The sequence below is a fragment of the Athene noctua genome, chromosome 1 (assembly GCF_965140245.1).
Source record: "Athene noctua chromosome 1, bAthNoc1.hap1.1, whole genome shotgun sequence".
NCBI lineage: Eukaryota > Metazoa > Chordata > Aves > Strigiformes > Strigidae > Athene > Athene noctua.
In genome coordinates this window covers 171,063,440-171,086,878 of record NC_134037.1, presented here as the reverse complement: position 1 = coordinate 171,086,878, position 23,439 = coordinate 171,063,440, and the positions used below count along the sequence as shown (strand labels likewise).

The following is a 23,439-nucleotide window of genomic DNA, read 5'->3' as shown; positions in this document are numbered from 1 at the left end:
AAAATAGTATAGGAATTCCAGGCTCATCTACACAGGCACATTACCCTGTTGTACTGAGGTCTTGTCTACCACATGGAAATGCCTGGCATAGTTGCCTTATAACAACATTTTTCTTTTATTGTCTACTTAATGTGTGTATAAAATGTGTTGAACATCTCTCTAATAGCGGACTGAAATAAGCTCTGTTTAGCAGGTTTGATGTGCAAGTGCTCAGTTTGACTGGTAACTCCTGCAGAACTTGTTACATTTTGTCCCAGCCCACTATTACTTCTAAACACTTCTCTTGATGTACATTAGTTTACACAGGAAAAAAAATAATCTGTAACAACAACTTTTGTAACAGAAAGTCACAATGAGCCATCAAAAGTGGTGTGACATGCCATAAAATTCAGGTTTTCAACATTTTGGCTGCTTTCCATACACTGGCAGGTTTGGAAGTTGAGGTGTGTGCTTCTGTGTCCAGTGGCTTTGATAAAATACAGATGACAGCCAGTAACTTTGATTTTTCTGACATTGCAGCACCAAAGATGCATCTTTATGTAAATAGATAGGACTAAAAATCAGCTAAAGCACATTTAGTAGGATTTGTTGATCACTAGCTCATCAAATTGAAAAGTAGCAGTGCCTGTATGTGAAGGGCACACACAAAAGAGCATGTTTACTATGCATTATCTACTGTTGTCAATATACGAAATTGGATAGTGATTGTTAAAAAGGTTGCCATATGCTCACTAAAAGACAAAAACATAGTGGTTGCACAACATTTATAGACAGTCCTGGTGGACCTACCAATGTGGATTCAGAGCCTGTGCTCACTGCTTAATGTAGTGGTTAAACAGGAGCTGTTCTGTTCCAGCATACTTTTTCTCAGTTCAACCATAATTATAATAAAAATTTCCATTGTGGTAGAAAATACTTTTACCGCAATTACTCTAAACCTGATATGACAGCCTAAACCAAGTGAAGTTGAAATTCAGCTGTTGTCCAGTGCAGTAAAATTGACTACAAATCTGAAATATTTATTAAGTAAACCTCTTCTGGCTGAAAGTATACTGTAAGTTCCAAAAATTTTCTTCAGGAAATTTGCAATACTGTTGTCCTCTGACATTGTATTTTCCATATGAAAAAGGTGCAATTCCTTCATCAATTACTATTTACCAGTAATTTTTTTTTTTTTAAGTAATAATTAGGAGTGTATGCAGGACTGTTAGTGTCCTGCAAGACATTTTGAGATTTCTCTAAATTTTGAAGAAAAATGTAAAAGTTTAAACTGTAGAAAGAAGAGTAGATCAGCTAAAACCTTGTATTTTTACTGCAAATCAAATTTCAAATTAAAATAAATCTTTAATGGGGAATGTGCTGAAATACATTTTAAAATTACTTTAATTGTTTCAAGAGGTCAAAAAAGTGCAACAGCTTACCCTTTCTAACCCTCAATGTTTATTTGGACTAATCAGTATTCTCTAACAAAAAGTGTCCCATGGAAAAATTTCTGCCTGTTTTGGTATTAGACAGCAATTGGGCTCTGATATGGTGATCACAGATGCTTTTTTATCACTTGTACTAACAAGAATCTGACAAAAAGACTTGTCCAGCTTTCCTTGCTTTCCAAGCTGGTTGACAGAATCAACCAGTTTGGGTCAGGAGTCATTGCTGCAATATAAATAGGACAGTGAGCAAGTTGTGAGAGGATGGAGAGCAGATAGCCAAGGATTTTAGACCTTCTGAGGTAGTGCTGGCATTAACATTGGCTGCAGAAGTGGCCGGAACTGTCACTGTAGTTTACACAAGTCATTGCATCTATTGTTGGTAGGCAAATGCAGTGTGACATGACCGTGGATGAAGCCTGCACAAGAGCCGCCCGTTTGGGCTGTTTGCAGTTCTGGGAGAAGTGCTAAAATACTTGTATTGCTTGGATGTTTAAAGAAATTGTAGTTCACCTTTGCCTGTGTTTTTCTTTCAAGGTGACCACTTCCTTGCAGTGGATCACACAGTTCATCCAGGTCAATGTTATTCTAGTAAACTGTTACCGTGGCTGTTTTCTTGCAGTGATTTGCTAAGCAGGTTGCCTTGGTTTGCTCAGAGAAATAACGCTTCAATACTCTTCTCTTCATCCCAGAGGGAGCAGTCTTTCGCTGAACCACAGTGATGCAGAGGCCACTGTAGGCCATCTGAAAGGGGCTGCAGGTCCTCTAAACAGAGGCAATGTTTCCATACCTTCTCTCCCGAGGTTTCCAGCACTCAGCATGTGCGGTATGACTGCAGATTATAGCGGGGTAAGTACAGTGATGTAGAGCCGACACCAAACACAATGACTTGGCTGGTATCTGCCCTGTTAGATCCATTTGTAGCCCAGAAAGGGCAAACCTGACCATGGATTTTGTTTCTTCCGTAATTTAGCTGGAACCAGTGAAGATCTCTACTGGAACAGAATTTGTCATGCTCTATCAGTGATGCACTTTTTGGTTTGGCAGACATTTTTCTTTTGTCTAAAAACTGCTGTTAATGTCCAGCATTACATAATGAGTTACAGATTCTGAACTATGAAGTGCAAGGGGTGGGAGTAAGCTTATTTGGCACTTCAGGGCCTTGAGTAAGTACTGTGAATGCAGGATGTGACTCAGACGTGCAGGGTCCAACATGCTCCCACTGACTTCTAAGGGAAACTTTGCAAGCTCAGCACTTGCAGAAGGTCAGGCTATACTGATTTTATTTTTTTCTGGATGTGGGAGCTGGGCTCTGCAGAAATTATGGCATAACACAAAATGTGTGCTATATGCTTTATCAAAATGAAAGGTGGGATTCCTCTTACCTACTGTTAGGCCTGTTGGGATGTAGGCGGCCATGTCTGAGCTAGCTGCCTTGGCTGTTTTGTAATAAGCAGAAAGATGTGGCTCATCTAGCCAGAAGCAGACACTCTCTTTGTTCCCAGACAGCCTGCCTGTTTGTCAAGCAGCTCCTCCTGGCTCTGCACTAAGATGCCCATCCTGAATTCATTTCAGTCACTCTTAAGGAATCAGGATTGTACTAGGAAGTTATTCCAAGTTGTCTTGACTTAAGTGTACAAGGAAAGTGAAATTCATAGTCAGAGGCATTACCTCTGACTATGAATTATGTTTGGGAAAAAAGTAGATGAGCATTTTGGATCAGAGCCCAATTGAACACATCAGTTTTTTCCTAACTTCCAACTACTGACTCTAATATATGTCTTTCCTAATAAAAAATAAGTTACTATCTATGAAGGGCAGTCTCGAGAGCTGTAAATAAATTAATAGTTGTTTTATTTCTATTATTGTTGGCATACAGACTGACTTGATTTCAAGTGCATTAGATTTGAAAAAGGCCAGTCCATTTAATTTAGATGGAGTTATGTCATTAGCTATTCCTTTACAGGAAGGCAAAAAGCTTTAATGATATCAGGCATGTTTTTTTTATTTAAGGGGTTATACTGGCATAGTTTAATTAGTTCAAGTCCATTTGGTTTTACCCTGACTGAAATCATTATGCTGATATATAAACAATGGGGTTTATCTTTTCTCTTTTTCTTTCTTGTTTTTTTTTCTTTTTTTAATTTCCAAGCTAAGCGAGCTTTTAATATATTTGAATGTTTCACTTCCCTCCTCTCACTCCTGATGCATTGCTCTGATTCTTCAGTTGCTAACTCAGAATGTATGTGTGAATTGCATCTTTGTACAGGTTTTATGCATGTTCTGTGCTAAGCAAAGCAAATTAGATTGTAATCTAAGTATATTCAGTAATAGACTGGATGCTAAAGTAGCTTTGGAGTTCTGGGAGCTAATAGAAATGACGCTTTTGTAGACTGATCGTGAATAAGCTCACTTTCTGTAATTATGGGGTGTGTATTTTTCTTATTGGGCAGGACACTGGCTTAGAAAATGGTATGATTCTTCCAGCAAGTGAAAGCATATCTGAAGATTTAGTAAAGAAGCACTGTAGGAAAGCATCTGGAACACCTTCCATTGCAGTTTCTAGGGTATCTTTGTCATCAGGCAAGTATTAAGTCTTTTGCTTCTTTCTGCCAGCCCTTACCATTACAGGATTATTCTTATTCTTGTGACGCTGTTCCTTTTGCTTTTAAAGCACGTTGAAAGATCAGATGTAAGTTTCATAAGTTTGTTCATATTCACTCTGAAAATTCTTCCCTTTTACTAACCAAGTTGGTACCATTTTGCAAGTTTTACATTTGAAAAAATGGTAATCCTAACCCCAGTAATGTTGGCACATTGTTAGTATTAGGTGAAACATATACTCTTAGAATTGTTACAAGATCTCATTCATAATTACACATTGTTAAATCATTCTCTGTGTGGTCAATAAAATACTACCTATCTGCAATCTGTATAAAATACTATTGTGCTGCTACCATTACATTTCACACTCACTTTGCCCAGAAGCAAATTTAGGAAACAATGAGCTGTCAGAGAACAAGTCTCTTACAGACTTCATGTAATTTCATTTTCATACGCGATGCACTGAACCAGTCAATTCTTCTGTAATTTACCTCATTTCGTTGGAGGCTGTTAGGTAAATGAGGCTTGCACAGGAAGGTGCTGTCAGAGCCACTCTGCAAGAGTAGGTGGAGATCCTCCTTTTTCTATCTGAAATAGGATGCGGAGTACCCTGCACTCTTCTGCTTCTCCCGGGTACTCCATTGGCTTCTTACAGGGATGAGTGTGTTCATATTTATAGGTTTTTCTCTGAAACACAGCAGAGCTGACTTTATTTCAGCTGAATTTAGCCCAAAGCAGAAACCTAGTGGGGTATCCCACAGAGCTAATCAAAGGAAATAACACTCTTCACCTTGGATTTTTTTCAACTTGAAAGCATGAGTTTCTTTGAGAATATTGTACAGTGTAACTTCAGACAGAGGTGTTATAGACTGCTACTTCTTTATGGAGTGAAAATTCTCCTGTTTCTGCTACCTTATAAAATAAAGGTTTTCTTAGTAGGAAAGAACTGGCCTGGTGTTACCAAAGCACATGATGCTGAGCAAAATTGCAGGCAACCTGGCAACAGGCCTCAGACTTTTTGTTGTCTCGTTGTTGGAGTATCTCAAAGGACATTAAGCTCAGGAGAGTGGCCTTTCCTGTCGCATCAGCTGTACCTCAGGTAGAAGATAAACAGTTAAAAACTTTCCAGATTCTTGCTCTCAGGATCTAAAAATACTCTCGTCCCCCTCTTACTTTCTCAATACATTTGTATGGGGAGGACTAAGAAAATCTTTCTCCAAGACCTAACGTCTTATGCCTGTAGAGTGGATGAGACGCCTGTAGGACTGAAAGAAACTTGTGCAGGTCTCAGGACTTGTTCAATTCCTCCTCTTTTCTGCGCAGGGAACACCAGTAATGGCAGAAGTGCTTTATGTGTCCATCTGTATCCCTAGTTGCTTAATTCTGAAGCAGATGCTGGAGAAAGTTTGGTGGTGATGGGAGATGTGATAATCACTGTGAGCACTTGGACTGCAAGTTTTGCAATATTCCAGGCTGATAGGCCTACAAGAAAAAGTCAGAAGCTTGATTTATGGTATCATCCACCAGGACACAATTAGAGTAGATAAATAGGACAGGGGAAAAAGTATTGGCCAGAAGGCTGAACAGCATCAGAAAGCTTACTTTTCCATTTATCATATTGATGTTCATCTGTCATAAAGCTTGTGACAGATACCTAAAATATTGTTTTGGTGGTTTTTCCTTAAAAAACAATCAGGTTTGAGCCAACACTTTATTAAAGTGTAGAAGATGAAATGGAATATATTTGTACAAATTATAGCAAACATGTTAATTGTTTTTATTTTCCAGATCGTAGCCGATCTGAGATAGATGTGAGTGAATCTTTCTCTGAAGGAAATGAGGATACTCTGAGTATAAGAAGCAAATCTGTACCTAGTGCCTTAGATCAGGAACTGGTGAGTTATAAATATGTAAATGTTTATCTGATAGAAATCCTGTTTGTTCAGACTTACAAAATCAGCACTCTATGTATATCTATGTAAAATATAAGTAATGCAGAACATTACTTCAGGGATAATTAATGAGTTTTTAAACAGCTTCATCTTCTGAGTATGTTTGTTATAGAATGATTCCAGTGAATAGTTATGGTTATAGTTTGTTATTGATTTACTGGTTTTTGAGTTTACAAGTGAAAGAAATCTGGCCTGAAAATAAATTTCAGGTACTATATTACACATGCTCCAAAGTTCTGATAATTCATACTTTCTTAGATTTTAATTTGGATGCTGATAAATACTATACAGGATTTAATCTTTGTCTGGTTTTGATTTTCCCCATAAATATATTTTTAGCAAATGAAGTCCCAGCTTTCTGTTCTGTCACTGTTGTTTGCCTCTTCTTCCTGTTCAGTGTTTTCTCCCATACATCTCCATGCCTTTTTCTAGGTATCCTAAAGACTGCTGTTCCTGAAGTGATTCACAGCTTCCTTCTCCTCTTATGCACATATCCAAAATATACAAGTTGTAGATGTGCATCAATGCTGCAAAAGAATTTCTAAGCTTGTTAAAATATGCATGAGGAGGGAAAAAAGTTATTTAAATAGTTCCTCATCTAATCATAGTTTGTTCTGCAGTTTTCAAATGTGTGCTGGTAGCTTAAAAAAACCCATAACCACGTGCATTATGGTTTATGTATTTTGTCTATTGTCTATCTTCCCTACCATCTGCTCTTTCCAGAAGAGCGTTGGCCATGGGAGAGGGTTCCCCTTCTTGTAGCATTTGATACTTGTGGCTAGGCAGAAAACAACATGTTGGGATTCCCATCTGTTTCTTGGATTGTAAGCACTCGGGGAATTTGCCTGCAGCATTGCTTTGTTTGGGTTAATCTTTAAGAAAACAAAAAAAGCCCTTGTGTGTCAGATTTCTGTGGAAGAAAAACTTCAAAAATAAGTGGTTTATTTTTAATGTAGTAAAGAAAAAGGATGTGTTCATATTAAGAAGCTGGAAAATATTGCAGAAGAAAAGCATAAAATAACAAAATACAAACTTTAAATATTTTGTATCAGTTTTCTACTTTAATTGTACAGGGTGCAGTAGTTATCACTTAGGGATTTCTGTAAGGCAGGTGCCAGAGATGCCAAGTACAGAGTGGTTTTCTGTTCTTTGATTTTTGTCTTCCTCTTATTCAAAGGGTTGCTTTTTTCTTTTTTCTTTTTTTCTTTCTTGCTGACTCTGAATGAAATTTCAGATTGCTTCTCAGCAACTCTCTAGCTTCTTTGCTAACGCAGGAGACCTTTCTTGTGGCATAACTTTGATTTAGTTGCTCTGGGGTCTGTGAGAGTGCTAATTGCCCTTTAAACTTCATTCATAACAGTGCGCAGGGATCTCTGATGTTACCTATGTCTGTGCTTTCTGAGTCTTAATGAAATTGATTGCATTCATCAACTTCAATGTTACCACATTTTTCAGAATAGTTTGACTCACAGGAGTCACAGAAGCACAGAATCGTCTAGGTTGGAAACGACCTGGAAGATCATCCAGTCCAACCATTAACCTCACACTGACAGTTCCCAACTACACCAGATCCCTCGGTGCTGTGTTGACCCGACTCTTAAACACCTCCAGGGATGGGGACTCCACCACCTCCCTGGGCAGCCCATTCCAACGCCCAACAACCCCTTCTGTAAAGAAATGCTTCCTGATATCTGGTCTAAACCTTCCCTGGCACAACTTGAGGCCATTACCTCTTGTCCTATTGCTTGTTACTTGGTTAAAGAGGCTCATCCCCAGCTCTCTGCAACCTCCTTTCAGGTAGCTGTAGAGGGCGATGAGGTCTCCCCTCAGCCTCCTTTTCTCCAGACTAAACACCCCCAGTTCCCTCAGCCGCTCCCCGTACGACCTGTGCTCCAGACCCTGCACCAGCTTCGTTGCCCTTCTCTGGACACGCTCGAGTCATTCAATGTCCTTTTTGGAGTGAGGGGCCCAAAACTGAACACAGGAATCGAGGGGCGGCCTCACCAGTGCCGAGTACAGGGGTAAGATCCCTTCCCTGTCCCTGCTGGCCACGCTATTGCTGACACAAGCCAGGATGCCATTGGCCTTCTTGGCCACCTGGGCACACTGCTCATATTCATCTGGCTAAATATAATATAATATGAGTCCTTCATATTCATTATGGATGCAGTGTTTTGAGATAAAAGTTGTATTCCTACTGGAGTTTTGTTTATTTGGTGCTCAATATAAGAGGCAAAAAGAAAGATACCTGATAAAGATAACAACAGCTCCTGCAGCCTGAGAAATGTTATACCTCCTTTTCTCCTGGGTGGCTGGTGGAGCTAGCTGAAGTCCTTCAGTTTCGTGCCTGGGTGATGGGAGCTGACAGCAGTGGTGTGGGAGATGCCACATGTCGACAGGATACACAGATTGCTGGAATTTATTTGCTGAAAGGGTAAGAAAAGGCTTTTAGCCTCTTTGGTCCCAGCTTTACCAGGAAAACCCATTATACAGAGAGATCAGCTTGAAAATTGGGTGTTTTGCTTTTCTAACTTAACATTGCTCTTGATAATGAAAAGGGACAACCCCCAGAAACCTACATAGTGTAGTACATATCTGTCAACGTGTATGGGGAGCCAGTTAAATCTAGTGTTGTGTTCAAGTGTGAGCACCTTAAGTGGAGAGGTGTGTGTTGAATTCCTGACCAAGTAGTGTTCATTACATGCTCAGCTGCTTTATTAGGAGTTAATTGGATAATGTTCATTTTATAACCCCCACTGGAGACCATGAGATTAATGTCCTACTAGCTCTAACTTTAATAAGCTAATAACACTAACCAATTATGTAGTTGCAGTTCTGTAACACCTCCCGAGAAACATAATCATTGTGGTGCAAAATGAATTAAGAGCATAGGTTAAATGTTATCCATTTTTTTTTAGTTTAGCTATCTGCTTGCAGACAAAAATTGGTAGTTGGCTAGCTGTCGTTAGGACTTTGTAAAGCATGGTTAATACTTAAGAGTCTAGACCTGAAACACCCTAGCCTGAAGATGTTGCCTTTTTTTTTTTGTCCTGTATTTAATTATTCAGCAATACAAATGTAGCACTGTTGATTTTAAAGTCCATAGGTATGTGTACAACAGTGTAAAGAAAGTGTTTTGCATGTGTTACCAGATTTCCTTCTTCCTGTTGAATGGGCAAGAAAGAAAATTGTGTATTCTTGTGCCAAGTTTTAAACTTGAGTACATCACCTGAATTCTGATGTCAGTGTGGAGAGTAGAAGTGAAGGGTGGCGTGGTTTTTTTTGTTTTTATTTTAGGTTTGGGTTTTTTTTACTTTTGAAGGATTCTTTCTCCTTGAAATAGTGTACTCTTTTTTGCCTAGGTCTCCATGTACTTTTTTCTTAGAGTATAAAATATTTATGACTTTTTTTTCTGTGGGGTGGTAACAGTGAACAGATGCCTGAACAGATTAGAAAAAGACCAGCAGAGGACGCTCATTTTTAAGAACCTGAAGTTAAGAGGACTGTTTACTTCATTATGTAAATTTTGGTCCCAGATAGAGTGATGGCTTGTCCTCATTTCCCTCTGCTCAATATTAAATATGCAGTTACAATTGGAAAGTAGTAATAGAAAATTTTGCATCACTTTCAGCTGGTTTCATTTCAGTTCAGTCACTGGAGCAAGAGAGAAGAGGTGTAACAGCTAGGTTTATGCATACTAATGACAAATGATCTGCAGATCTTTACATAAACTGTGACAGTTCAGCTCTCTAGCAGCATTTCTTCTCTTCTCTGTTTTTCCTGATTAGCATAGAAATCTTTGAGACTCCTGAATGTGAATACAGTACTTCTCTGCTTAGTTTAAGATAGTAAGAGCGACTAAGCAATAGAGAGTGAGGTAGGTCACCACGTGAGATTTTTATAGCTGCAGAGCAGATATAAAAAAATTGAACTTCCATTTCCAAGTGAACATTCCATTGACTTCCATTAAAGCTAAAAGCAGAGTCTTTCAAAATACATTAATACCTAATACATTAATAAAATGCTTGAAATTTCCAAGATACACTTAATAGGATGATACCTGTCTGTTGCAGTTTTGTTCTGTAACTTTTACTTAAAGTTAACAGTCCTATTAGGTCCATCAACCAGATTTTAAGTTTCTTTTTAGATTTTACTTTATTGCTGTGTTTAAAAAGTGAAAACTAAAGATGTTACAGTTCAGTCTTGCTTACTGAAACTCAAGGATATATGTAAAGCTATGCAATTACTGACTTTCCCTCCCATTTTTTAAATTATTAAAATAATACTGGAATTTTATTACTTTTAAAACATGCACATCAACTGGGTTATTGGCTTACCCTTCAAATATATTGTGTATGATGACAGGACAAGTGTGTAGTTTGACAACAACTTGGAGCTTTCAGTACTTCCTCTTAGAAAATGGGTCTGTATTAATAATGGTCCTGTTCACAGAATTGTCGTCTGTCACCAATTCAGCATGAAAGGGTGCAAGTGTAATGAAAATTGTGTGCTTGTCCATTTGTGTGTGACTGATATAAATATGGATAATCATTGGAAAAGTGGATTATTGGATGGTAAAAAATGTGTCCCATAAAAACATGGAACCAGGACTGTAACCAATTAATCAGTCATCTAATGGCTTCTGGCTACAAATGTCTTCAGGGAAACCAGTATCAACAATCTCTGGGCCCTGGTATTGGACCTTAATTCTCTCATTTCTTTTGTTAAGATTTGAAAAATTCTCACCATGTCCCTCTAAGGTTTCCAAACCTGAATTCCTGAATGCATGTAGTAGTAAGTAGGGTAAGTTAGTTCACATGGGATTGTTGGTAGGCATGGAAGTGGGTTTTGTTTATGTGCACAGTTGCTGGCCTCCAGAATAAGATATGAAGTATGTGTGTCAAGTTTTTTTAGTTCTTAAGAAATCGAGCACTGAAACCATAACAGTGTCTTTTCCCCTGTGCTATGTGCCTGTGAAAAGATGTGGAAAATGTAAATCAAAATTTTTCTAGAGATTAGAATTTTTAATACATCCTGCACCATGTTCCTGAAGTGGAAAATATATGAAACAAAACTAAGTGACAGAGGCTGACAAAACACATACCAGAACATGATGACTAAAATACCTGTTTGTCGTTTAGGATTATATGGATGAAACAGAAGAAGATATTGATGACATAGTGGCCTCTCGTTATTCAAGGAAACATGGACATTTGACAAGTGGATTATCAACAGTAAGATCCTGAGTAGAAAACATATGCTTTTTCCTTCCAGAAAAGACCATTGTTCTTCTAAAAAGTTTAACTTCATACCACTTAGCAGCAGATCGTATTTCATCCTGCACTTGAGAAACATCCTTTAACATTTAGATAGTTCTTCTGTTATATTTTTATTGCTATTCAAAGCTAAAATGCTGTTATCTGCAGCATGTGGAACAAGAAAACCATTTTGCATACTCGTCAGCAGATTTCCTCACATGCTCAGGTTACTACCAAGATGACATGTGGGGAAGGCAAACCATAGGTGTTTTTAGTACATGACTGCTCAGCTTTTCAGAGGAGCACTTACTTTACTTGTAATGAATAGAACAAGTCTATTCTGGGATCTTCCATCTCAAACCACTTTCTGATTATTGACGTTCTTGGGACACAAATACTTGCCTGTGTGTTTGAATACATACCACTTCTGTAGCATCATTGTCTGTCCCTCAAACCAGCTTCCCCTGTTCTTCATGATATGATTGCTGTGCCACCCACATCTGAAAAGTATTTATCTTTACAGTGAGGAGGGAGATACTTGGGGATTTTGGTCAGTGACAACTTTTCTACCTTCTGCAATAATTGTATTTTTCCATAACATCCTTTTGTTTCTTGTCATACCCACAGACTATATACTGTAAATCAGAAGTCTGAGTCTTGCAGTTGTCTAACTGTTGCAAATTAAAGTTGGTTTTAAAAGGATAGCTGCATTTTCAGGTTGTCAGGTGCTTGTAATGCAACAGAATTGGTATAACAAGCCTTATGCTGTTCATTGATGCAGTCTGTTATTCACTGGGAAAGAAAATGGATTATAAAAGTAGCATTTAACATGTCTAGTTTATGACTACCTGATGTGTAGGGATCTACACATTTTTTGGGATCTGACGCTTAAGATGTAGGCAACTGACAGCATCTTCAGAAAAGTTGAGGAGTCATCTCGGGCCACTCTTCTTCATGACTTGTGCCTCTGAATACCTCTGGTCAGCATATAGGGTATCAAAAAACTGCAACAAACTGCAGGTGGAGTATGAGAGCATTGAAGAGGATGGAGAGGTGAGAAGTCTGTATGCTAAAAGGGAAGAGAAAATTTGATCCACAACAATAACAATGAACTGTCCTTTCTAGACTGCATCCCCGTTAGTCCCCAGGCAAGCAGGGCCCAGGGAATGCCCACTTAACTTCTTGATCCCAAAGAGATGGAGTTGGCTGAATCCAAGTTTGGCTTACCCGTGGAGGAGAAAGGGCTGAGAAAATTGCCATCACAGAACATTTTTGGTATCTTAGATCTGGCCATCTGTGCAGGCCCTTTTCCCTTTTGTTTTGTGTAGTTCACAGAAACGGACACGACAGAGGTGTTGTCGCACTTCACACCAAATCTGACTTTAGCAAATGTAGCCTGTTGACACAGGTCTATTTAGACCCGCTTGCCTGAGGTTGACTATGACTCACTGTCTCCAGTGCTTTCTGGTCCCGTAGATTTTATAGACAGAATCATTTTTATTTCCTCTGAATATTGATATGAGAGTTGCAGGTGCTTAAGTGCTTTCTCCATTTCAGCCACTAATTGAGGAACTGCATTTAGAGAGCCTTCCCTCTGTGTGCTGTAGGCATTGTATGTGCATTGAGTTTTGTCTTTTGCTATCGATTTTGCTTTGACCTTTTTCTTAAGTAAAGCACAACTTTTCCAGTGCTGTAGGTTTGAGATAGTCTCACATCTCAATGCTCTCATGTTTCTGTATTCACCATGACATGATTTTTAATGTCACTGCATGCTATGTTAATGGTGAAGTTGCGAATGGCAAGCTGATTCTCCCTGCAAGAGCAGGTCAATTTTACAGGTTCTTTCTTTTTAGTCCCCTTAAGTGTGTGTTACTAGTTACTTACATTCCCCCTCTCTCTTATTTTTGCCTTTACTCTGCTTGTTGTAAGCCTTTGAGCCTTCTACACTGCATGGATTTTTTTGATGGACTCATCTGTCAAATGACTGTGTACTATTAAGTCACGTTGAAATAACATTACTAATGAACAATAGGCTCTAACTGCATGGTTTTTCTTTTTTTTTTTCTTTCTTTTTTTCAAATATGAGAATTTAAAATACAGTATGGGTACTCTGACGATAAGCGTTTGATGTAAAGAAGGAAATATCTCAGAGGCTAAATATACTTGAAATCTACCTGTAACATGTGTGATCAAAACCAGAAATAGAAAATGACCAGGAACTGTATCTCAGCATTAGGGTATTTTTCTTTGTATTTTCCCAAAGCTAATACATGAACTGTGTATTTACTCTTCCTTGCATCCTTCACTGATTCCTCTACTAACCATATTAATGTGGTGTTGTCAAGATCCATCACATCAGTGAAACTGAATTGTTTCAGTGCCTTACTGCAGTGATAAGATATGATGCAAAACAAACAGAATTCTTAGTGAGGTACTAAAATGAGGCTTCACATCCTCTGTATCTGGTCGTTGTTTACTGCTTATGAAACTGGAAAATGAGTAGCTTTCTTAAGGACGTTACATTTAGTGTATGTAACCTCCAGTGTAAACACCACAGAACAGAATCTGTGGGGAAAAAAAGTCAAGTATATCAAATACTTCTACTGAATTTGTGTTATTTTGTTTGTGGTTTGTAAGCAATTCAGAAATTGTGTTTGTATAAATTCTAGGGTCGGAGGTCATCTATTTGTTTAGGACTTTCTGTGGGTTTTTTTTCCCAATCCTTTATCGCTTGCTGCCCACTTACCTAAAGATCATGAAAAAGAGTATTTGGATTCAGTACAGAACAACTCATCTACCTCCTCGTGTGGGTATAACCTTGTTTGTTTTCTAAAGGGGGTACACAGATTGTTATTTTCCTGTTACAGAGATAGTTTAAGCATTTTGTAGCACGTACTGGGACTGTTCACTAACAGGGTTCAAGGATACCCGTTTTCATATATGCTAGAAGTGGAAATGCATAAATGGTAAAGGCTGGAATTTATCTCGAGGCATATTAGGAGTAGGAGTAGGTATGACATGTTTGTCAGTGTTTGTTGCTAATTCTTCAGTAGTTTTAACCAGTCCTGTTTATGGAATTTCAGCCAATTGAAAAAAGGAATAAAAGGACAAGCATTTTTTTTTCTTCCCTTTTTTTTTTTTTTTAAACAAAGGATCAAGGCGGCCTTCAGAAACACAAAAAGCCACTCTTTTTTGCTCTTAATTATATACATCATGTAGGAATAATAAACTTTATGGATAGTGATTGTTTGTTCTGGTTTTTCATGTCTGCTGCTGTTTACCATATTGACACAGGTTGGCTTATCCCTCCAGCTTTTTTCGCTGCAGGGGCCTTAGTCAGGCTGCTTGGAGAGTTGTGTTTTGCCACAGACCAATTCCTTGTGTGTGGTTCTTCCTCTTGACTGTATTCTTCCATCCTCCCTGCAGCCGATAGGGAAGGAGGTAGATCAAGATGTAGTTTCCCTTGAGCTCATTGATGAGATTTTCGAATATTGCTCTAGCAAGCAGAAGAGGGGAAATGTTCAATTACTTTCCCAATTGAATTTTTAATTGAATATTACCCAATATTCAATTACTGTATTTTTTTCCCCAAAATTTTTAGACATATGTGTGCACTTTTATCTATTCTTACAAACTCCACAGAGAAACTGCAATTTCTTACAAAGGTGCCAATCATGTAAATACATGAATACTTAGCTTTTGACTAGCTTAAGTGAGAATTAACTTCATGCGGACATAAATGAGGACAAATCCAATCCAAATTCTAAAATGTAATTAATTTATTTTGGTACTGCAGATACTTCATTTCTATTTAATTACCTTGAGCCATGTGTCCTTCAATACTTGAAGTATATAGAAAACAATTAGATTTTCTCTGACTTGGTGTGATACCTTTTTCTTGCTTGCTACGGCTTTGCAATACAAACTTCCTTTACCTGTCTGTATAGGTAAAGATTTATCACTGCGATTGTTTTTTCTTATTGCAGCTATCTAATGCTTTTTTCTCTTGATCTTTGGCACTGCCTTCTTTAAAGAACTCCCCAGAAGGCTCTGACAGAAAATGGACGTATTTAAATGTGCCTGAAACAGATGGTGATACTGTGAGTTCTGAATCCTCTGCTTAGCTTACTTTTGAGGTTTCTCTCTCTTTTCTCCCTTTGTGTTGAAGACTATACTTGTGTGTCTTGCAGCGTTCCTATGTGTTAGGACTTAGATGGCTATATATGTTTTTTGAGCAGTCTTGCTCAATGACTCAAAAGAAAATGTGCACCAGACTTCTTGAATGCCTTTGGTTCTGACAGTGTGCATAATGCTTTGGTTTTCTTTAAAAATATTTAGTTCTTTCCTAATTGTAATCTTTTGAAGCAAAAATCCTCACAGCAATACTCTGTATGGTATGAGTGAAAAAAGAGACTGCAGGGTGATATATTACACTGCAGTGGTAAATTCTGTGGGATTTTTGCAAAACTTTTTTGGCTTTAGGAATGTTTCTGAAATGGTGGGTGTGGAATTTTGCTCATTCTTTCAGAATTACTAATGAGAGGTGGGTGTTGCTTTAAACAAACATGCTTTTATACCAGCTCCATTATGGGGAGCATCCTTATAACTTATTCTAATGGTTCTGTCAGCAGTTGTCTTATGAGACTCAGTAAAAATTAGGTGGACAACTGAACCAGAAAGGTGATTTTTTTTTTTTTTTTTTTAATTATTACTTGGAACTTATGTGAGCTTACAATTTATGTAGCCTGTCTGCTCTTCTGTTCGTGCATGAATTAAATAGTGGTAATTTAGATTTAGTCATATTTATAAATAGCTTTGAGTCTTGCATGGAAAAACATCAACTGTCTAGACATTTAAGTTGTTATTAATTATAATTCTTATTCCCTTTTATGTCAAATATGAGCAAGTGGTATTTCTGTTCTATGATATGTCTGTTTTCATAGCAAGTCCTAACAAGTGTGTCAATATTGCAAGGCTGTGACTGTAAGAAAAAAGCAGATTCTGGAAGTAAGTACTTTGTTTAAGCCTCTAAGTCCTTTTTCTCTCCCCCTCCAGACTAGTATAAACAGCATGCTGAGTGTATATAGTGAAACTGGTGACTATGGCAACGTGAAGGTCAGCGGCGAAATCCTTCTCAACATCAACTACAGCTACAAAACAGGTGCCCTCAGCATCCTGGTAAAAAGTTGCAGAAACCTGGCCATTGCAGATGAGAAGAAGCAAAGGACAGATCCGTAAGCACAGAGAAGAATTTCCTTTTAGTCTCTGCTAGGGCTGTCCTCCACTGCGTCACACGCAGTGATATAATGCCTGGCATTGTGGTAGGAACTTGAGAACTCATAGGATCTAGTTGCCACAAGCCAGTGTTTTGATGATGGTTGGTTTTGGATTCCCTGTGGGAAATGCATTTTCAAGATGTTTTTTAGGCCAACATGTGCCAGTTCTGGGGAAATAATATTAATTACATTTTCAACCTGTTGACAGCGATCTTTGCAAAAGGGCAGACAGTATGAAGGAATGGAGAGGATGAACCAATTTCTTACTTCTAGAATCAAGACGAAAGTATATGAGAGGAGTGATGTTTTGGAGGGAGGAAGGGATAGAGATAACTTTGGTTTCACGCGTCTATTGATTCACTTGTACGGACCACGTTTTCTGGGCTTCTCATTATAGTTTTCAGTATAATATGCGTATTTTCTCATCAGGAATTAATAATTAGTGTCTCTAATCGTGTGTAATCCTATCATATGCAAGGTATGATGTTTTTAATTTTCTTGTATTTTCAGTGTATGTGTTTTCATAAGTAAGCAGTTGGTAATTGTATACTACAAAAAGGAAAGTGTTAGGAAAGTTTTCAGCATTTCTGAGGATGAGTAAATTGATTTAGCTCTGTTTTTTTTTTTATTCTGATCCTATCTGAATAGTATTGCTGTGTTTGTAGATAAAGGCCACACCTTTCCATGTTTCACATATTCTCTGTTACATGTGTATATTGTTTAGACTGCAAAAATTCATTTCCTTGTATGTTTGCAGCCATGTCAAGTCTTTGCTCAAACTGGCCATTTCTACTCCTTGCTAATAATTTACTACTTGATCTGCAGGTATGTCAAAACATACCTTCTGCCTGATAAGTCCCGCCAAAGTAAGCGCAAGACCAAAATTAAAACTAACTGCACGAATCCAGATTTTAATGAAACACTGAAGGTGAGAACACTGTCTCTCTCTCAGGCTGTGATGAATGTTCAGATTGTGTTCACAGGCATTTTCTATAAGTGTTCCAATATGAGGATTAGAATTTGGAAGAGATGCCTCAAAAGGAATGTATTTAAGCAAAACTGTCTAGTAAGCCTATGAGTTGTAATTTCTGGTTCAGCACTGAGGAAGTGTTTTTGTTTGGTTGAGCTCTTTATAGGTAAAATTTCTATTAGTTTCCATAGATCTGTTTCAAAACTGCTGATGTTCCTGCCTAGCCTGAGCTCACAGATGTTAAAAGCACCTTAAAGATTTTGTAAACCATAAGTTAGCAACTGATGCTGAAATAGAGCTAGATTAAAGCTTCACATCCAAGTGATTTTTTAAGAGAAAATAACCTTTTGCAATAAAATCTGAATTTGTCTGGAGGCTTTAATTTACTTTTAAAGCAGAACTGACTTCGATAAGAAAATGCCAACATCGGCTTCACTACCTGCCTTCCTAAAAAGCTGTGGTGAAGTTAATCTTCTGTTGCAAAAGATGACTGATTGCTTCCTTGAGGGCTAGTGGAGCAGAGCGCCCAGCCTCTTCCTTCCTTGCCTTTTACCCACATCCACTACAGAGGCTGAACTATTCTGAGGTCCACACGACCTGCTTATTTACCTCCTTGGCTCTGTGGTGCAGGTGGGAAGGGCAGAGTTTCTGCCCAGTTCACTGCCTGTCTGGCACCTGGACCACAAGGCTCCTGGTGATTCCCCGTTCCTTGTCGATTCACAAGTTATCCCATCTGGCTGTCACAAAGCCAGAAACTCTTCAGTTTCTCCTGATTTTTTTTTTTTTTTTTTTTTTTCCATAATTTCGGTGATGGTGTGGATAAGTTTCTTGTAAGAGAGGCTAATAGATGTTCCTGGCCAGTATACTTGGCTTAACCTGGCTACAAAACCGTTTTGCAGGCATACATGCTTGATCTGACCAGACTGCTTGCCAAGGGAGAGAGTCTCTTGTATAGCCTCATTTTTAAATGGTTTATAGTAAAGTTAAAATTTGCTGAACTGGAGGTGAGGGTGGGGGGTGGGGGTGTGTGTGTTAGACTCTATTTAGCAAGGAACATAGCACTAAACATGTTTGCTAGTAGGGAAGTTAGTGAAGACAGGACCCAGCAGCTTGCTAAAAATGTGAATTGTAACAAAGAGGGCTTGCTTGAATTGTGAGTAGGTAAGTGTTACATCTGTTCATCCCAACTGTTACTACTGTTAGAAAAGAAGAATTACATGTCTATCTTCTCTCTTTGACTTATATTCTATTGTTGCTAAATATGACATCTCACAGTGGAACTGTTGCCATCTGGGTTTAGGCATCGTAGACAAATCTATACATGAATACACTACTTGTGTGGCTCACCAACTGACTTGACTGTTTCAGCTTTTGGAGAGTATGTGTCTGTGTTCAGACATTCTTGATGCAAAAAAGGAGACATCTGGGTCTCCTCAGCTAACACTAGGAGAAGGGTGAATTTCAGGGAATTAATGGGCCTTTTGCTAAAAGCAGAGTTTGCAGAGCTAGAATTCCAGATGTTTTTAATTTTCTGTGTATTTGCTAGAATATGATGTTTCTTCAGAGGAGTTTTTTAATAGCTTTCAAAACCAACAGTGGTTACTAAGACTCAGACACTTGGTGAATGCTTTGCAGATGCAGTTTTACTTGTTTTCAGAACAATTTTTCATAAGTTACAAAGATAGCAGTTGAAAAGGAGAGGAGGACAACATTTCTAGAAAATAGTATACAGCAGATTCTCTACAGATGAAAGGAACCAGGGGGTTTTCTTCTTACAAACTAAATTTTGATGTTGATCTGCTTCTTTTACATAAACATACAAGGAATTCACAGGATCACAGTTTTAAGCGTTATAGTTTACGTTATAGTCATAAGTACCCAGTAAATAACTCAGAAAAAAACTCAATCATGATCTTACCATTGGATGCATACTGCAAAGAAGAGAGGTTTAGCATTAATATCATGAACTTTCTAGCTAGAAAAGTCTTGTTTACAAAGAAAACAAATCTCTTTCATGCTTCTTTTGTTAGCTGCTGTGGGCTTTGTGAAATTGAGCTAGAGCTGTAAAAGACTCCATGGAAACTATTATTTATGCTTATTCTGAGAGTTTCTTTTTCTCTTTTTTTCTGTTGGTAGTATGTCATCAGTCACACACAGCTAGAAACTAGGACCCTACAGCTTTCTGTCTGGCACTATGACAGATTTGGACACAACAGCTTCCTTGGGGAGGTGGAAATTCCATTAGATTCCTGGAACTTCGAAAATCAGGGCGATGAGTGGTTTGTGCTGCAGCCCAAGGTAAGGGTTTCCAGGGGCCGGTGAAAGTGTTGCAAGGCAAATTTAGCAAGGCTTAGTTATTTTTCCTTTGGAACGTGTTTATAAAACGGTGACTTTGAGTGTCTAATATGGTAATAAATATAATATCCATGTTCTTTATTCCATCAAAACGTACTAGTTTTAAAGCCTTCATGAAAACTTTACATGTGATTGGCTACTTAAAAACAAAAACGAAACCCCCACCTTTTAAAAAAGTGTTAAGTTCATCTTGCAATAAACTGCATTGGAGGAATGACCTAGTAAAGAAATTGATTGGTTTTTAAAATCAGCATGTAAACCAAAGGACTTCTCTACCATACACTCCTACTTAACCCTTAACAGTTTATTAAAGAAATAGATCTTTTTTGTTTCAGTTCAAAGTGCTTCACACTTTTCAGCTGTGGCAAAATGACTTCTTAGTCTCTCATTTGCCTTAATTAGGAAGGTGCAAGATAAGGCTTCTCAGAAGGCAAATCTGGTCTGTGAAACAGGACTTGCATTATACTTAGCTAAGGATAGGATAACTTCTGTCTCTAGGGCACCTCCTGCTTTGGCAGAGGTGTTTATTTTTGGAAGAGATTCGAAGAGCTATTGTAAACTAGAGGATTAAAAGCTTTTGCCTTTCTTGCTCCTGCAGCAGCCAGACTCCTGAGAAATTCCAGTGGTTTAGATTGCCATTTCAGAAAGTGTATTTTTCTTGCTGTAGAAAAATCCAATGTTTTATTGCAAGTGATGTGGAGATAGACTCAGATTACTTGTTTACTCTGTGTTCATTATTTTTTAAGGGCATGGTGTTACATTCAGGGTTTTAGGACGGGGAGTGTTTGATTTGTGCCTTTCTCTCAGGTGGGAGATGGATCTGATTATTGTATAATTAATTTCTAGGTCTAGCCCTTTGTGAGGCTTACAGCTAAAGTGTCACAGATTTACACTTTAGTATATAATTTGTCAGAAGATACATAAGGAAATTGATCTATTCTTTGACCACTTACACGTCTCACACTTTATAAGTGACAAGGAAGATCATTCCTAGTTTCCTAGTTCAGCTTTGTTAGTAAGGGTGACCACCAGCTCTTCCTTCATGGTCCAGACAAAGTGAGACCGGGAAGAGAATGTGACTAATGATGGCAAACATTTTTCAATCAGCGCTGTGGCCAGGCCAGGGTTAAATCATCCTCCTCACAAGCTTGCTTCGTGTAAGTAAGTTCTGTTGGGTCTGCTCTTGAAGTAGAAGAAATGTCTACTACATCTCTGTCCTAACTCTGGGTAGTGTCAGATGTTGCCCTTATTTAGTACCCATCGGTCTACAACAATAAGATAGACATCTAGTATTTGTTTTGCTTGCAGTTTGTATGCAGTGTTGGTCTGACATTGATCATCTTATCATGCAGTAGTCTCTTTGTCATCTCATTTCAATCTTTGGGGATTTGTGTGTGTGTGGTTCCTTTTAATTCTAACAGGGACAGTCATGAAGCTCTCCTGCTCAGGAAAAAAGTAATGAGGCGCTAAGCGTTTCATTTATTCCAGCTGGAAGGTGTTGCCAGATCATTTCCAAACCCATGAAAAGATTTTAAAATTAGTTCTTTTTTACCAAAGAAAGCAAACAGAATTGGTCTTGTCTGCTTCCTAAATTGTTATAAGTCTCTAAACTTAAAATACTGCTAAGATTTTTGATCATACAGGAATTTTTTTTTTTTAAATATAAATTATTGCATTTTGAATTTTTAAAAAAAGCACAGATTAATACACATGCAGATTCCATGCTGTTCTCCCATATGATCTGCCTGATAGAGGCAGGAATGGCGTGAAACATTTCTTGGGTTTTATTACAGTGCTTTATTTGTTCTATCATGAGTCATTTAGCTGCTTTAGCGAAAGGGTTGGAGACTTAAGACCTGTTTCTTCTGTGAGCGTTGAATGTCTGTTTTTAAAGAGTGTGGTTAAATCAGAAAAAGAAGATAAAATAGTTCTGTGGTTAAAGAGGGGTCAGAGTCTAGAGCCATGTTATATGTGGGTTTGGGGGGGGAGGTTGACAAATTGTTGCTGACGTAAGAACTTGCACCATCACTTGTCTACCAGTAGAACAGAAAAAATAATCCTTGCTGCCTTTATGGGAAACTTGATCCTAAACTTGCATAGTTTAGACCATAAGTGAGCTGCCTGGCTGGCAAGATTTGGATGTTGTGCAAATTATACCACAACCATTTACTACAGGTTTTCTTCTGTCCTCTGTTGTAGCAACTGACTTCAGACAGTGGTGGAGACAGGACCCTTTTTCTCAGAGTCAGTGCAGGAATATCTGTGCTGCTGTAAAAGTGCTTCCAAGTCTCAAAAGGGCCATGTTGTTATCACCAGAATTGCTTTGTTCCCTGTTCCATCCTTGTGTACAGACTTAGCCCCACTAAACACAGTTAGTGCCTTAGCCTGGAGTCTGTGATATGAAGGCAGTGCTGACTCTGTGCGTATCACCGTATGTATTTCTGGTGGGTTTTTTTGTTTGTGTTTTCTCTTGATAGTAGAATTTTGACCTTCCTGGGGAGTCAGGAAACAAGCTGAATGCATTTCAGAGAAATACTGTCACTGATCAGACATTGATCTATATAAGTAGTTCTTTAAAGGCTTGTGTGGTACCTTGGTGTGTGTGTCAGCACTCAAGGGCCCTCTCTCTTTGTACATGTGCTTTGTCCCTGTTGAGAGATCAGGAAGATTTGTTGATTTGTACCCAAACCTAGGTACTGAAGCATGTAGAGAAATGTGAACATCTGAGTAGTCCCACCTCCATTAGTGGACATCACCGATCAAGGTTAGCATATACCTGAGTTTTTCATAGACTTCATGTCTAATGTAAATGTGCAAGACTTCTTTTTTTACTGCACCTTATTTTTCTAGAAGTCAGTTTGAACTGGCACGTGTTCTCTCTGTGTTGTATCTACTGTTTTAAAATGTAGTTGCCAACTTCTTACAACGCGAATGGAAGCTCAGCATGTGTCAGTGAAGGCCTAATGTTGTTTTAGCAAGGATGCTCTGCGGAGCACTGAATACATTCTGTTTGGACAAGAGTGAAACGTATAAAATAAAAAAGATGCAGAAATAGTAGCTGTGTAGAAAATGACACTGGGAATAAGTTTTCAAGGATTTTTTCTATTTCAGAGCTGGACTCTGCTCTCTTCACTTGCCTTGGTTCCCCACACCTCCATTCCAAGAGAGACTCGGGAGTGACTCCTCTAAAGTATACTAAACCAATTATGGTTTAAAATCCTGATTGGGGGAAATAAGGGCTGAACATCAGTTTAAATTAGCTACAGTGTGTATGTTCAGAAAGAAAACTGAGGGTTTTTTCTGTTTGTTTGCTTCACTTACTCATATGCTAGATATCTCTCTCCTTTGTTATGTTCACTGAACAGTGTCTAATGTCATGTGGCTTTATTCTTCTGAGAGCTAGCATTCCCTAGCTCATAAAGTTTTCTAAAAATGTGATAGCATTCGATCTGGAATGTCTAATTATCTGAAAGTGGGCTGGTATGTCTTGATATGTCTAAGAAGTGTTTCGAACACTATATTGGTAAACAAAATTAAAATCAAAAGAAGGTGAATGATTAACTTTAGCTGGATTCCTGTATTGTTTGCTTGTTTGTT

At 38.2% G+C, this 23,439-nt stretch overlaps 1 protein-coding gene across 1 annotated transcript in view; it reads left to right on the top strand.

The window, feature by feature from the left end:
* The window catches only part of SYTL5 (synaptotagmin like 5), a 67,177-nt gene that overhangs the window by 36,657 nt on the left and 7,081 nt on the right, over positions 1-23,439 (top strand). The window contains exons 6-13 of the mRNA XM_074929579.1: positions 2,120-2,276; positions 3,881-4,010; positions 5,820-5,926; positions 11,125-11,217; positions 15,276-15,341; positions 16,297-16,475; positions 17,343-17,445; positions 19,624-19,785. Coding sequence (XP_074785680.1) covers positions 2,120-2,276; positions 3,881-4,010; positions 5,820-5,926; positions 11,125-11,217; positions 15,276-15,341; positions 16,297-16,475; positions 17,343-17,445; positions 19,624-19,785 — 997 coding nt within the window. The remainder of the gene's footprint in view (positions 1-2,119; positions 2,277-3,880; positions 4,011-5,819; positions 5,927-11,124; positions 11,218-15,275; positions 15,342-16,296; positions 16,476-17,342; positions 17,446-19,623; positions 19,786-23,439) is intronic.